The sequence below is a fragment of the Heloderma suspectum genome, chromosome 2, assembly GCF_057233095.1.
Source record: "Heloderma suspectum isolate Gila_16-S chromosome 2, 16-S_ref, whole genome shotgun sequence".
Taxonomy (NCBI): domain Eukaryota; kingdom Metazoa; phylum Chordata; class Lepidosauria; order Squamata; family Helodermatidae; genus Heloderma; species Heloderma suspectum.
The window spans coordinates 373,378,624-373,393,420 of NC_139459.1; the positions used below are offsets into that span (position 1 = coordinate 373,378,624).

At 47.1% G+C, this 14,797-nt stretch overlaps 1 protein-coding gene across 1 annotated transcript in view; it reads right to left on the reverse strand.

Moving 5' to 3' along the window:
* LOC146356143 (uncharacterized) overlaps window positions 1-14,797 on the reverse strand; it is a 62,833-nt gene that overhangs the window by 43,147 nt on the left and 4,889 nt on the right. Inside the window, exons 2-4 of the mRNA XM_084830023.1 lie at window positions 7,752-7,878; window positions 2,416-3,249; window positions 1,137-1,198 (exon numbers count right to left, since the gene is read on the reverse strand). Of these exons, the coding sequence (XP_084686149.1) occupies window positions 1,137-1,198; window positions 2,416-3,249; window positions 7,752-7,878 (1,023 nt within the window). The remainder of the gene's footprint in view (window positions 1-1,136; window positions 1,199-2,415; window positions 3,250-7,751; window positions 7,879-14,797) is intronic.

Genomic DNA, 14,797 nt, shown 5'->3' on the forward strand with positions numbered 1-14,797 from the left:
CGTTCTTTGATGTTACAATAATTCATTGCTTCATTTCTAACTTGACGTCATCATTTCTCAATAGCAGAGAACTAACTCGTTTCTGTGATTTGCATCAATATGCATCCAGGGGATGATCAAAGGATTTTCTTTGGATGTTCTGATAAAGTTAAATGCTCAAAAAAGGGGTTGATGATATTTTTTTAAACTGTAATGGTAAGCTGACTTTGTCATCCCAGAATAATTTTTTTAAAATGCTCCAAAAAGGGGTTGATGATATTTGACCGGTCCACCGGCACAACCTCGTTTTGAACTGTCAAGGGCCCAGCCCTTTGCCGTGCGTCGCTTGGGTTCACAACTGACAGAGCTCTGATGGGCGAGGGATTTTCTGTATTTCCGTGTACACTGCACCCATCTCCCCAGCTGTCCTTGCCATGTTCCAGAGGCACTGAAACTCAGCACCGCAGGCCAAACCCAGCCTGCCTGGGCTCCAAATCTGGCTCACACACCCCCCTTCCAAAAGGTTGAAATGCCTCTCCTAAGGCTTAGCCACTAGCAGTAAGAACTTGAAGCTAAAATAAGCTGGTATTTGGGGTATGTTTGGTTCTGCCCCTTTTGCTTTCAGCCACTGGAATGGAAGCTTCGGCCCTCCCGCTGGAAGAGGTTCAACACCCCTGCCACGTGCCCTCCCCTCAATTTCATTAACCACTCGCGTTTCATTACTCAATAAAACGAGAGCAGCGAAACAAAAAAAACACACTCTGCCTTAGGCATGCCTTGGATACCTGGCAGATTCCCCCATTTTGCTTCTGTCTTATGAACAGAACGTGCTGGATCAGACCATCACTTCTAGCATTTGGGTCTTCCACAGAAAGCCCACCCGGAGAACTCTGGGGAGCTCACAGGCTTGTCAAAGTCCCAAGATGGGTTCGGTTGGGTCATAATTCTGTCTGGCTTGTGGCTGGTGTAGTTAACTCTTTAGAAAACCAGCCTCCTGCTCTGTTTTTGGCTGCATGCCAAAGCCTCACAATCTGTCGAATGGGTAATCGCTGGCATGGAAGGTTTATTCCAGCCCTGTATAATACGCATCTCACCCACTATCAATTGACTCGTGGATTATTGCTGCTTTACATAATGGGAACAGGGCTTCTTTCTACCCCTCCTTCTCTCTCAAGTGCCGATGACTGCTGAGATGGCTTTCTCTTTGTGCTGGTAACCTCTGGAAGGAAAAGGTCGTCATTCTGCAAACTCCAGGAGAACCCAAATCCACAGGAATGCTGAACTTGGGAAGGCCACAATATGGGTATTATTTTGTTAAGCCACACTGGATCCATTTTCAGAGAGCACCATCCTAAGTCAGGTAGATGATCTAAATAAACCAGAGCACTGGGAAGAAATACCAAACTTAGGAAATCAACATAAGCCAGCCTTGTATTTAACAACTTGCCTGGTCACCACAGGCGACTAGGAACTCCACGCAGGCGAGCAGGTGGGCTTGGTTTCCAGACTAACCATGGAGGGAGTCTTTTCCTCCACAACCAGGATGGAAACAATGCAGACTAGTGGAGGGGGAAACGGATCACTCCATCTGTTCTCCACCAATCCACTTGGTTGAAAGTAAATATTTTTACTAGCCTCCTAAGCGGCTAGAGGCCTGTGTTTCTATGCTGGCAACAAAGGGGGGAACTTTCCCTCCTTCATGCCCATGGAAAGGCAGGATGATAGCCTCTTAGCAAGCTAGTGAAAATTTGCTTGCAAGTTTTGAGGGTTTATTTACAAGGCCATGAATTCTGGGGGTTTCACCTCCCCACACTCTGCCATACAAGAATGCTCCTTTCACTCCGGCCCCTAACCCAATGACTGGGTTCGCACAACACACTAACCTGCACTCAGCGGCTGAGTGTGGGTCATTGTTGAACAATGGGTTGTCAGTGACAATGGGTTGCCATTGTAGCATGTTGCCTGAATGCAGTGTGTTTTCCACATGGTGGCTTGTTAACCATGCAGTGTGGCTTATTTTTCTCAAACAAACCACCTTGAGAACCCATGGTTTGTTGTTGGGTTGTTCAGGGTGGTTAACAAGCCACACTGCATGGTTAACAAGCCAACCTGTGGAAAACGTCCTGGGATCAGACAACATGCTAACCCACGGTTCAATAAACGACCCAGGGTTCAACCACAGAATCATAGAATAGTAGGGTTGGAAGGGGCCTATAAGACCACCGAGTCCAGCCCCCTGCTCAATGCAGGAATCCCAGTCAAAGTCAAACCACTGAGTGTTGGTTAGCGTGTTGTGTGAACAGCCCCAGTGTGAGCTACAGCTGTTATTCAGGCAGAAGCAGTGGCCAATCTCCCCTCTGGCTTCTGTTCCATCTCATGAGCTGCGAGTCCTTGAAGGAAGTTCTCCCCCTTCCCCCAAAACGTCAGATCAAGCACTCGTCTTGTCCTCGCCGTGGACGCTCTGATGCCGCGTGAGGTGCGCTTTCCGGATGAAATCCCTCCCGCACTCGGCACATTTGTATGGCTTCACGCCGGCATGGATCCTCTTGTGGTTGATGAGACCGGAGCCCGAGTGGAAGCGGCTGCCGCACTGCGAACACTTGTAGGGTTTCTCCCCCGTGTGGGTCCTCTCGTGGATGGTGAGGAGCGAGTTACGGCTGAAGCACTTCCCGCAGGCCGGGCACTTGAAGGGCTTCTCGCCTGTGTGGCTCCGCTTGTGTACCAGGAGGTGTGAGCTCTGGCTGAACGTCTTCCCGCAGAACGAGCATTTGTATGGCTTCTCCCCGGCATGGCTGCGCTGGTGGTAGATGAGGCCTTGGCGGGAGTGGAAACTGCTCCCGCACTGTGCGCACTGGAACGGCTTCTCCGCGTCGTGGGTCCTCTGGTGGAAGGTCAGATGTGAACTCTGACCAAACGTTTTCCCACAGATCGAACATTTGTGATAAGGCCTCTCCTGCACGGGGACATTGTCACCCAAATCCTGTCGGAAGGCCCCTCCAGACACGTCGCCTGGCTTCTGCATTTGGAGCAGCGGCGTTTCGCCGAGGACTTTTCTGTGTGCTACGGAAGGGACAGAGACCGCTATTCTCTCGTTCCCGTGGTTTCCTCGCTGGATCTTTGGCCTGTGCTGATTCAGAGTCGCTTTTCCTGGCTCGAGACCCTGGGAGTTGCTCTCGGCAGATCTTCTTTGGGACGCCCAGCATGGGTCCACTTGCTCAGGTCTTTCCCGCATAGCACTTCTCTCTTGGTGATCATTCGCTTGCCTGTAATCTGTTAGAAAGGGAAAAGAGAGAGAAGGAAGAAAAGAATTTTGAAATGATTTGTAGAGCTGTCTCCCTCAATTCAAGAAATCTAAGAGAGCAATCCTTTGACCCCTAGACAGCATCTGGGGGGGCCACAGGATTTTTCAGGTTCATGGATCCGAGGCCAGAGACAGCGCTCCGGCCTCAAAGCCAGGAGTCCGAGCTCCCCACCTCCTCCCTCTCGCAGCTGGCATGGAGAAAAGCACGCCAGCTGCCTCTCCGAGCTCGCAAACACACACTTGGAGAGGAGGGAAAGGGGGTGGTTCTGTGGCCATGGAGGGGAGGAGACCGGGGCAGCCGGCTTATGAAGAATCCTCCGGCCGCCCCAGCCTCCTTCCCTCCCACTCCGCACAGCCCCAGCTAGATGGGCAAAAAAGCCTGTCTAGCAAAAATGTGGGGTGAGAGGAGCTCTAAGGCAATGATCCCCTCCGTGCACCTTCCGCCCTGCATAGTGTGGCATGGGGAGGAATAAGCTGAAGCTGAACCCTCACAAGACCAAGGTACTTTTGGTGGGAGACAAGAGGAGGTTGGGGGATGTCAACTTGGTGTTGAATGGGGTACAGCTACCCTTGAAAGACCAGGTCTGCAGCCTGGGGATCATTTTAGACTCCCAGCTGTCCATGGAGGCTCAGGTGTCAGCTGTGAGCCCGACAACGCTGTACCAACTCCATCTGATAACAGTGGCTGCGCCCATCTGCTCCCATCGGTAGTACATGCCCTGGTCTCCTCGTCTAGACTTCTGTAATGCGCGCTACGTGGGGTTACCCTTGAAGATGGTTCAGAAGCTGCAGCTGGTGAAGAGCGCGGCGGCTCGCCTGATTAAAGGCAGCCGTCGGCATGATCACATCACTCTGGTGCTGAAGGAGTTGCACTGGCTACAATTGTTTTCTGGGCCAAATTCAAGGTGTTGGCATTGACCTTTAAAACCCTATACGGTTCCGGTCCAGCCTATCTCAAGGAGCACCTCCAGCATCACCAGACAGGCTGCTCAACAAGATCAGCCTCGGATGGCCTTCTCTCTGTCCCATCAGCCAGGACAGCTAGGCTGGTAAGGACGAGGGAGAGGGCCTTTTCTGTGGTGGCCCCCACTTTGTGGAACTCCCTCCCTAGGGAACTCCGCCATGCCCCCTCTTTAATGAGCTTCCGCCATGCATTGAAAACGTGGTTGTTCAGGCAGGTATTTGGGGTGGGTTAGGGTAGTTTTAGAGACACAATGTTTCAACATGGAATTTTACTGTTTTAAACTGTTTGTACTGTTGTACATCGCCCAGAGTAGCCAGATGACCAGCCAGATGGGCGATTAAGAAAATAAATAAATAAATAAATAAATATGCCCTGATTCAGAGATTCTCTCAAATAATACTGTCAGTGCATTGGTAACCATTGATCCCCCTGTCTACTGTGTATACAATCAGATCTCTCTTACAACCAGATACCATCTAGAGCCAGTTCAATACTTCACTCTGATATGAGTAATACAGAATTCTAGTTCCTAGGAAATACTCTCTCAGACAAGATTTTGTCTTTTTGTCTTTTACTCCAAAGGCTTCTAAGCAGAGTCAAGTACATTTGCTAGCTCTCAACGATAATCAAGATCAAGCTTACCAGGTTGATTCTACAGGCAACACGTTGGGGAAAGCTGATCCTAAAGGGCAGCTTCCACTGTTGTGTGTTCTGAGTCTCCTTTATATACTTTTGGGATGCTATAAAATATGTCTAAACTATTTTTACTACGGCTTATATTTCTTATCCAAGAATTCCAAAGATAACCTTTCTACTCTAAATGTCTAAATAAGAGTATCAAATTTTGAAGTTTCTTATCGAGATTCATGTGCATACCAACATACTTATCCAAACATCTTAACTTTCTTTGGCATGTTACAGGTATGTTTTTGACACAAATCCACTCAATATCATCCTGTCTTGTGAGCTTATTTTTCTTACATATTTACAGTCCCCAGTGAAGTCTCTTATCTGATGGCCCATCTGACCTAATGACTTTATGAGACTCTACTGATTGAAAGTCGTAAACCGAAATTTAACACTGACACCTCCTTATCTGGATTCCTTTCTAAGCAATAAAAGGATCTATTTGTAATTGCCTGGTACAATTGTCTCTCATCTGGCAAACCTCAGAGCTAAGATGTTTTAATTACGCTTGGGTCAGAAGCCCATACTGAGTGATCTTAGCCATTGAGATCCCATTTTTAATGCCAGAATTCTCTTGGAGGCATTTAATTATAGAATTTCCTAATTGAGCAGCAGGGGTAAGACCATGCAAATATGAAATATTTGCTTGATCTGCCACAGTAGGATGCCCATCAGCCTCCAGGTTCAGAGGCTGATGGGCATCTGGACAGGGCTGCTCCCTTAGTTGACTTAACGGTGCAGTCCTATTCTACCCTGTATGAGTATTAACTTGCAGCAGCAAATGTACCTGGTAGTAAGCCCAACAAACACAATGGGACTGACTTCTGAACAAGCATTTGTTTTTATGTTACAACATTTATAAACTGCTCTATCTTTAAAATAGTGAATGCTAATATGGTGTAAGTGCCATTGAGTGCCATTTTAGGTAGAAAGGTGGGATACAAAACAAATAAACAAACAGTGGTTAGAGCATTGGATTAGGGCCGGGGAGACCCGGGTTCTAGTCCACCCTCGGTATCTCTTTGAAATTCCTTGGCTCCAGAATGGCCGCTTTAAAGTCAGTGTGTTCAGGGAGGTTATAAATATAAGTGCGTGTGTGAGATTGATAGATAGATAGATAGATAGATAGATAGATAGATAGATAGATAGATAGATAAAAAAATTTGGAGAGCCAGTGTGTTGTAGTGGACTGAGACTCAGGGGATCCGGGTTCGAATCCCCACTCAGCCCTGAAGCTCCCTGGGTGACTTTGGGCCAGCTGCTGACCCTCAGCCTAACCTACCTCACAGGGTTGTTGTGAGGATAAAGTGGAGAGGAGGAGGATCACGTATGCCGCCTTGGGCTCCCTGGAGGAAAAGCAAGATATAAATGAAACAAATCAAAGAAAATAAATAAATAAGAAAATTCTTGAGTGGTGAACATGCAGAGTGTTGCACTGCAACTGTTTTATTTATTTTCTGTCCTCACTTGAAATATTTTAGCTCAAGTACTTTTGGCTACTGAAAATATTGTGCGTGTGCGTGTGTGTGTGTGTGTATATATATATATATATATATATATATAGAGAGAGAGAGAGAGAGAGGTGTAAAGCAGCCCAACAGCAAAGAAACAAGGAGGCTCTGGATCCAATATGGATGCAGTCAGACTTAAGGGCCCCATCTACATGAGCCATTTACTCTGGGGCTGCTGCAATCAGAGGACCTTTGGGACATACGACGAAGTCGCTACTTTGCAGCCTAAGATAGCAGATTTCCGCAGAGGCGTTTTGCTATGATTTTTTAGCTTGCTGCTGGTTTACCGCAGTTGCTGAGCTGTCTGTCCCTTCCTCAAACTGACTTCACAATTTGCGGTGGGCGTGGGGTAGGTGTGCTTAGCGATCGCGTCACTCTGTGGCGCCTTTTCACTCTTCCCTGTTCCTCCATTCCTTTGCAGCCGCACAGTAGCAGAGAACTACACCGAAGCTCAGAAGGATACATTTTGGAATGATGGGTAGGCGCGTACCTCTCACATGGGCACACCCCTTCGCATGTGCGAACCATCGCGAGAGTGCGAGGCTGGACAACTGCCGCTGTGACTGCGTACAAGCAGCTGGTATGGTATCAAAGGAGCAGACTACCCACGCCTTACCAAAGAGGAACGGACAGACACAAAAGAACCCCTAAAATACAAAACGGCCACTAAAACCCAAAGTGTCACACCCCCACCCTCTCATGGCTGCACAGTTGCGTATTTAAATACAATGGTCAAAAAAAAAGAGTGCGACTGCCACAGTTTACTTCGCTTTAACGGCCATGTGTCAGGGCACAGCAGATTTTCCCGCTGGAGAAGTCCACAGTAAATCACGCATGTACCGCAGCAGAAGCTAATTCGCAGCTGCGATGCTGCGCAGTTACAACAGAGAGAACGTTGAAAGCAGTGCCGTGTAGGTGGCCCCAAGGTAAAATATATAAGAAAGATAGAAATTTCAAAATATACTTAGCAACGTCACAGATACTGATGAGGGCAGAAGGCGAAATGTTGAGCGCTAAATAGATTTTGAAATTAACCTGTTGTTTGTCTGTCCTTCTCAGATATGAGAAATACCTAACATGGTTTAGTTGTGTGTGTTTTTAAAGTTTTGTTTACCAAGTATCAGCCAAAGAAATGTCCCAAGTCAGATCCCAACCAATTTAGGGCATCAGAAAACTTCCCATAAAAAAAAAATCTGGGAAAGTTTCCCAAGTCAGAATTTTACACAAACCCCACTTGGCAGCAGGGAGGTGGCGGCGGGGGAGCGGAACCTCAGAACATCCAAGAATTTAGGATGTAAGCAGCCGTTACCTAGCACATGGACGTTGCAGTGGCTCTCCTTCTTGGCTTCTCTGTGGAGCTGGCTCTGGCCTGGATGCAGGGAAGCATGCTCCGCTCCTGAGAACCCCACGGCTACCTCCTCGAACGGCATGAGCTCCTGAAACAGCAGTGAAGACTCACGTTAGCACAGGGAACAATGCCTGGAAAGAAGCAAGAACCACCTTTCAAAATTAGACGAAATTCCATCTGTGAAGGGTAGTTGAGCCTAGACTCAACAACCCTGCAAGGTAGGATTGGCCAAACCTGGCCACAGATTCCCACAATAACCTAGTAGCCTCCAACTCTGGCCAGCAGGCACTGAAATTAGCGCTGAAGTTATTCAGAAACACACACCAATTAAAAGCTGGGGAAAGTTTATTAGGAGAAGGCACGATGGGGAAGGGAAGGGGAGAGGCAGTCGATTGTACAGGAAATTGCAAGCAAGGTTACAAGTATAAGAAATGCTCAGAAATGCAGAGAGCCTCTATATGCACTCCCAAGAGCAAAACAATAAAGCTGGCTAATCTATCCTATACATACCAAGCTATGGGCCTTCCAGGACAGCCTCCAGACTGCAACGTACCCCCCAAACCATCAGGGACAAGAAGACAGCCCGCCTCTTCCTCAGTCCCTCTATTTAAGGTCTGGCCCTAGCAACCCAAGGGACAATTATAGGATCATAGAATCATAGAACTATAGAAGTAGGGTTGGAAGGGGCCTACAAGGCCATCAAGTCCAACCTCCTGCTCAATGCAGAAATCCAAGTCAGAGCATCCCTGACAAATGGCTGTCCAGCCTCATCTTGAATGCCTCCAGTGTGGGAGAGCCCACCACCTCCCTAGGTCATTGGTTCCATTGTCGTATTGCTCTAACAGACAGGAAATTTTTCCTGATGTTCAGCCGGAATCTGGCTTCCTGTAACTTGAGCCCATTATTCCATGTCCTGCACTCTGGGATGATCGAAAAGAGATCCTGGCCTTCTTCTCTGTGACAACCTTTCAAGTACTTGAAGAGTGCTATCATATCTCCCCTCAGTCTTCTCTTCTCAAGGCTAAACATGCCCAGTTCTTTCAGTCTCTCTTCCTAGGGCTTTGTTTCCAGTCCCCTGATCATCTTTGTTGCCCTCCTCTGAAACCTCTCCAGTTTGTCTGCATCCTTCTTAAAGTGTGGTGCCCAGAACTGGACACAGTACTCCACATGAGGCCTAACCAGTGCTGAGTAGAGGGGAACTAGTACTTCCCAAGATTTGGAAGCGATGCTTCTATTAATGCAGCCCAAAAGAGCATTTGCCTTTTTTGCAGCCACATCACATTGTTGGCTCATATTCAGCTTGTGATCGACAACAATTCCAAGATCCTTCTCGCTTGTAGTGTGGTTGAGCCACGTATCCCCCATCTTGTAATTGTGCATTTCGTTTCTTTTACCTAGGTGCAGAACTTGGCATTTATCCCTATTAAATGTCATTCTGTTGTTTTCTGCCCAGCACTCCAGTCTATCCAGATCACTTTGAATTGTTTCTGTCTTCCAAAGTATTAGCTATCCCGCCCAATTTTGTGTCATCTGCAAATTTGATCAGCATTCCCTGCACCTCCTCCTCCAAGTCATTAATACAAATGTTGAAGAGCACTGGGCCCAGGACTGAGCCCTGCGGTACCCCGCTCGTTACCTCCCCCAGTTTGAGAAGGTCCCATTGGTAAGCACTCTTTGAGTCCGATTCTGTAGCCAACTGTGGATCCACCGGATCGTTGTTTCATCTAGCCCACTTTGAGCTAGTTCGTTCATCGGGATATCATGGGGCACTTTGTCGAAAGCTTTGCTGAAGTTGAGGTATATGATGTCTACAGCATTCCCACGGTCTACAAGGGAGGTTACTTGATCAAAAAATGAGATCAGATTTGTCTGGCAGGACTTGTTTTTGACAAATCCATGTTGGCTTCGAGTAATCACGGCATTGTTGTCAAGGTGCTCCCAGATGGATTGCTTTATCATCTGCTCCAGAATTTTCCCAGGGACTGATGTCAGACTGACTGGTCTGTAGTTCCCAGGTTCCTCCTTTTTACCCTTTTTGAAGATAGGGACAACATTAGCCCTCCTCCAGTCATCTGGCACTTCCCCCATCCTCCATGATTTCTCAAAGAGAATAGCCAGCAGTTCTGAGACTTCTTCTGCCAGTTCCTTTATTACTCTAGGCTGCAGTTCATCTGGCCCTGGAGATTTGAACTCAATCAAGGTCATTAGGTGTTCCTTGACCATATGCCTATCGATCTCAAGCTGCAATCCTGCCCCTTCAGCCTGTACTTCGCCTTTGCCAGGGGGGTCATAGACCCTCTTGTGGGGGAAGACTGAGCCAAAGTAGGAAGTGAGCACCTCTGCCTTTTCTTTGTCATGTGTTATCGTTTTGCCACCCTTATTTAATAGCTGAACCACCATTTCTTTCCTCTGCCTTTTACTATGCACACAGCTGAAGAAAGCCTTTTTGTTGTTTTTAGCATCCCTTGCTAACCTCAGCTCGTTCTCAGCTTTAGCCTTCCTGACACCATCCCTGCAATTCTGTGCTACCTGCCTGTACACTTCCTTTGTTATCTGGCCTTCTTTCCACTTCCTATATGTGTCCTTTTTTGTTTTCAGGTCATCCCTAAGCTTTTTGTGAAGCCACATTGGCTCCTTCTGTTGTCTTCCACCTTTTCTTCTTGTTGGAATTGTTTGTGATTGTGCCTTGAGAATTTCCTTTTTTAAAAGCTCCCACCCATCTTGGACTCCTTTTCTCGTTAGCGTCGCTTGCCATGGGACCTTACTGATCATTGTTCTGAGTTTATTAAAATCAGCTTTCCTAAAATCCAGGGTACACGTTTGACTACACTCGGCTTTTGCTTCCCTTAGAACCAAGAACTCAGTACAACATGGTCGCTTTCCCCCAGAGTTCCTGTAACTGCTACTTGATCCACTAAGTCATTGCTGTTGGTTAGGATCAAGTCAAGGATAGCCGATCCTCTAGTTCCTTCCTCTACTTTCTGTAGGAGGAAGTTATCCGCCACACAAGTCAGGAATTTCCTGGAGGGGCCATGTTTTGCAGAATTTGTCCCCCAACAAATATCGGGGAAATTGAAGTCCCCCATTACTACTACATCATGCTCCTTTAAAACATTGGCTATTTGTTTTTCAAGAGTTTCATCCTCGTCTTCTCCTTGGTTGGGTGGCCAGTAGTAGACTCCGACCACCAGGTTCCTTTTATTCTTTGCTCCATTTATTTTGATCCAAATGCTCTCAATGGGGCTACCAAGCTCATCCTCCTATATTTCTGTGCAGAGATATGTGTTTTTCACATTCAGTGCAACCCCACCTCCCTTTCTGTTCCTCCTGTTCTTTTTGAACAAGTTATATCCTTCAATTGCTGTATTCCAGTCATGAGAGTCATCCCACCAAGTCGCAGTTATACCTATCAAGTCATCATTTCCCTCCTGTATTAAGAGTTCAAGTTTGTTCTGTTTGTTTCCCATACTCTGTGCATTAGTATATAGACATTGAAGACCATGTGCTTCATAGTCTGGCTTTCTTCCTACATGTTTCAGAAGACTATTATTGGGCGCTATCAGAGCTGTTCTCTCCGTTGCAGTGCATGCGTCTATGTCCATTGTTACCCCCAACATTACATCTCCCTTCCCCGTAGGATTCAGTTTAAAGCCCTCCTGATGAAGTTCTTCATGCTGTGGCCAAACATATTCTTCCCAGCCTTTGTGAGGTGCAACCCGTCCCTTGCCAACAGCCCATCTTCCAGGAAGTATAGCCCGTGGTCCCAGAATCCAACAAATCTCTCTCGTTGGCACCACCTTCGTAGCCAGTCATTCACCCGGAGTATTTTTTGTTCCCTTTCTATCCCTCTTCTAACTACTGGAAGGATGGATGAGAAAACTATCTGGGCCCCAAAGTTCTTGAGTTTCCTTCCCAAAGCTTCAAAGTCTGACATGATTTCTTCATAGCTCCGCTTGGTGGTATCATTTGTTCCCACATGGATGAGAGGAAAGGGATACCTGTCAGTGGGCTTTATGAGTGCAGGCAACCTTTCAGTCACGTCTCTAATTCGTCCTCCCAGGAGACAACATACCTGGCAAGTCCACAGGTCTTCGCGACATACTTGGGTCTCGATCCCACGCAGCAAGAAGTCTCCCACTACTACCACTCTTCTCTTCTTCTTGTTGTAGGCCTGGGTTTCATCACCTCTGTTTGACTGACCTTCAGCCTCTTGCTCACTCTCATGCAGGTTCCCCTGTGATTCTTCCTCTGCAGGCTGTCCTTCAGTCTCATCCGCAAGTACCTGGAATCGGTTCCACAGCTCCACTGCTTCCACTGGTGTGGAGTGGCATCTAGTTCTTCTTCTCCTAACTGTCACCCTTTTCCAAGGAGTGACCTCTACTCCATTTTTCTTCACCTCAGCATTTCCCACTTCTGCCTCATCTTGCTGTTGCTCTTCAAGCTTCTGGTCTTCCCTTTGCTGCTGCAGTTCCCCCATTCTGTCCAAGAACTCTTCGTGTTCTCTTATTCCCCAGAGGGTCGACAGTCGCCGCTCCAGTCCACTTACTTTTTCTTCCAGCAGCATGATCAACTTGCACTTGTTGCAGGTGTAGGCCAAGTTGTTCTCAGGCAAGGAAACAAACGTTGCACACACCTTGCAGGTCACCACCACTGGAGAGTCTTGTCCTTCCATAGCCTCTTTTCCCTTTTTGTGTCTAGCTTTGTGATTGTTCTAGACTAGCCTGTGCCTGCTCCTCTACTCAGTAGAGGTTAAAAGCAGAGTCCCACTGGTGTGAAAGTGTGTGTTACAAGACAAATAAATGGAAAAAAGTTAGTTAAAAAATAAAATAAAATGAAAAATGAAAAAAAATGTTAGGGGCCTCCCCCTTGACCTCCCCTGCCAAACTCCCCTGGCCAACTCCTGTTTGCTCCCCCTGTGTGCTCGCTCTGGTCGCTCGCTCTCTGGGAGCTTGCTTGCTTCCGTAGTCCCTGGACCAGCTGGAGCAGCTTGCTCTGCTCTGCTCTGCTCAGCTGGGAGGCGGGAAACAGACTGAAGCTTCCCGCCCACTCAGCTGCTGGGAGTACTCAGGCCACATGACCCCAATTCAGTTGGAGCTCTCAGAAGCACCTGGTAAGCTCACAGCCACTCAGAAGGATAAAGGGCAGCCCGCTGGGCTTCCTGAAGCCCACTTATCTCTTAGCCTCTGCCTCCTTTGTCTCCTTTGTCTCTTCAACCACTGCAACTCCCCTGGCCAACTCCTGTTTGCTCCCCCTGTTCGCTTGCTCTGATCGTTCGCTCTCTGGGAGCTTGCTTGCTTCTGTAGTCCCTGGACCAGCTGGAGCAGCTTGCTCTGCTCTGCTCTGCTCAACTGGGAGGCGGGAAAAAAGCAATGCCCTTATAATTCAAATGGCCAACCAAAGCTCAGGCCCAGTGCACACCACCCTCACCTCAGAAGAGGCAGGATCTTCCCACCAAACCCAGCTGTTATCTCCCAGTTAACAGGGACTGCGCCTGGCCTTGAGCTGCAGAGCCGAGAAACGGTTAGATAACGCTTTGGATGTGACAGCCCGGCCTATTCTCACGGCAGAAGCAGGCCTTCATTCTTGACACCATCTAACCTAGCATTCTGTTCCTGACATTGGACAGCCAAGATACCGCCACGAAGTCCATGGGAGGGGCGATTGACTTCCCCCTCTCTGTAGTATAAGGCAGTATAAGCATAAGGATTTCAGCATAAGGATTGCCTTCCCCCTCTCTGTAGCATAAGGCAGTATAATTATATGGATTTCAGCATAAGGATTGCTTTCCCCCTCTCTGTAGCATAAGGCAGTAGCTAGCATAAGGATTTCCAGTAGCTAGGGTAAGGATTTCCTTGCTGGATTGGAGCAAAGGTCCATCTAGTAAAGCTTTCTTTCTGCTGCTGGAAAGTTTAAAAGTAGGGCATAAAAAGCACAGAAACAGAGATTTGGAAAGGACCTCGGGGATCATCCAGCCAACCCCCTGCTCAATGCAGGCTCTGCAATCTCGCCAAGTACTCTGTTCACACAGTGGCCAACCAGCTGTTTGTGGAGTGTGTGTATTTTTTTAACCACATTTTTAATCTGTGCTATAATGCTTTTTCACATGCATCTGTAAAACGTAGTAAAATATTAAAACATAAAATATTGAAAAGTAAAATATTAAAATGGAAAATATTAAAATATTCATGGAATAGCGCTTAATTGTAATTGATCATGCGTTTGTTCCATTTCTTACAGAAGTCCTTTGGGAAATGTGCATTCCCTGTGTGGCAAATTTTTCCAGCCTTTTTGCAAAGAAATGTTTAAAATCTACGATCAATTACAATTAAGCTCTATTTAACAAATATTGGAGCCAGCATGGTGTAGCAGTGAGAGTGTTGGACTGGGAAGTCCCAGGTTCAAGTCCTCGCTCGGCCATGAAGCTCACTGGGTGACTTTGGGCCAGTCATTGACTCTCAGCCTAACCTGCCTCACAGGGTTGTTGTGAGGATAAAATGGAGAGGAGGACAATGTAAGCCACCTTTGGTTCCCTGCAAAACTAAAAAAAGGACAGGATATAAATGTAATAATAAATAAGTAAGCAAGCAAGTACATTTTATTTTATTTTGAAACCATAGGGGAAAAAGCATTTTAGCATTTTCAGGGTTTCCCTTATGACATGGAAACCCCTGAGCAACTCCTTAAGGATCTTTTCCCTCCTTTAGAAGTCCCACCTTCCTTCTTTTAAACTTTCCCTTCCCAATAACGTGGGGTTTAGGCTGTAGACGTGGGGTGATTAGCACTCCAGACACTTGGGTGTTGACCACAACAGTTTACTGGTAAATTAAAGCAAGCAAATGACAATTAATGCTATTTACAGGATAGAGCTGAGTGATACAAAAGGCATTAAGAGAAAATAAAGGTTGCTAAAACACCTCTACCCTAGTTGCACTTAGACTTCTCCAGGCTGCTTCTTCCTGCTCTCTCTTCATGCTCTGGTCTTTCTCTCTCTGCCTTTTTATTCCCTC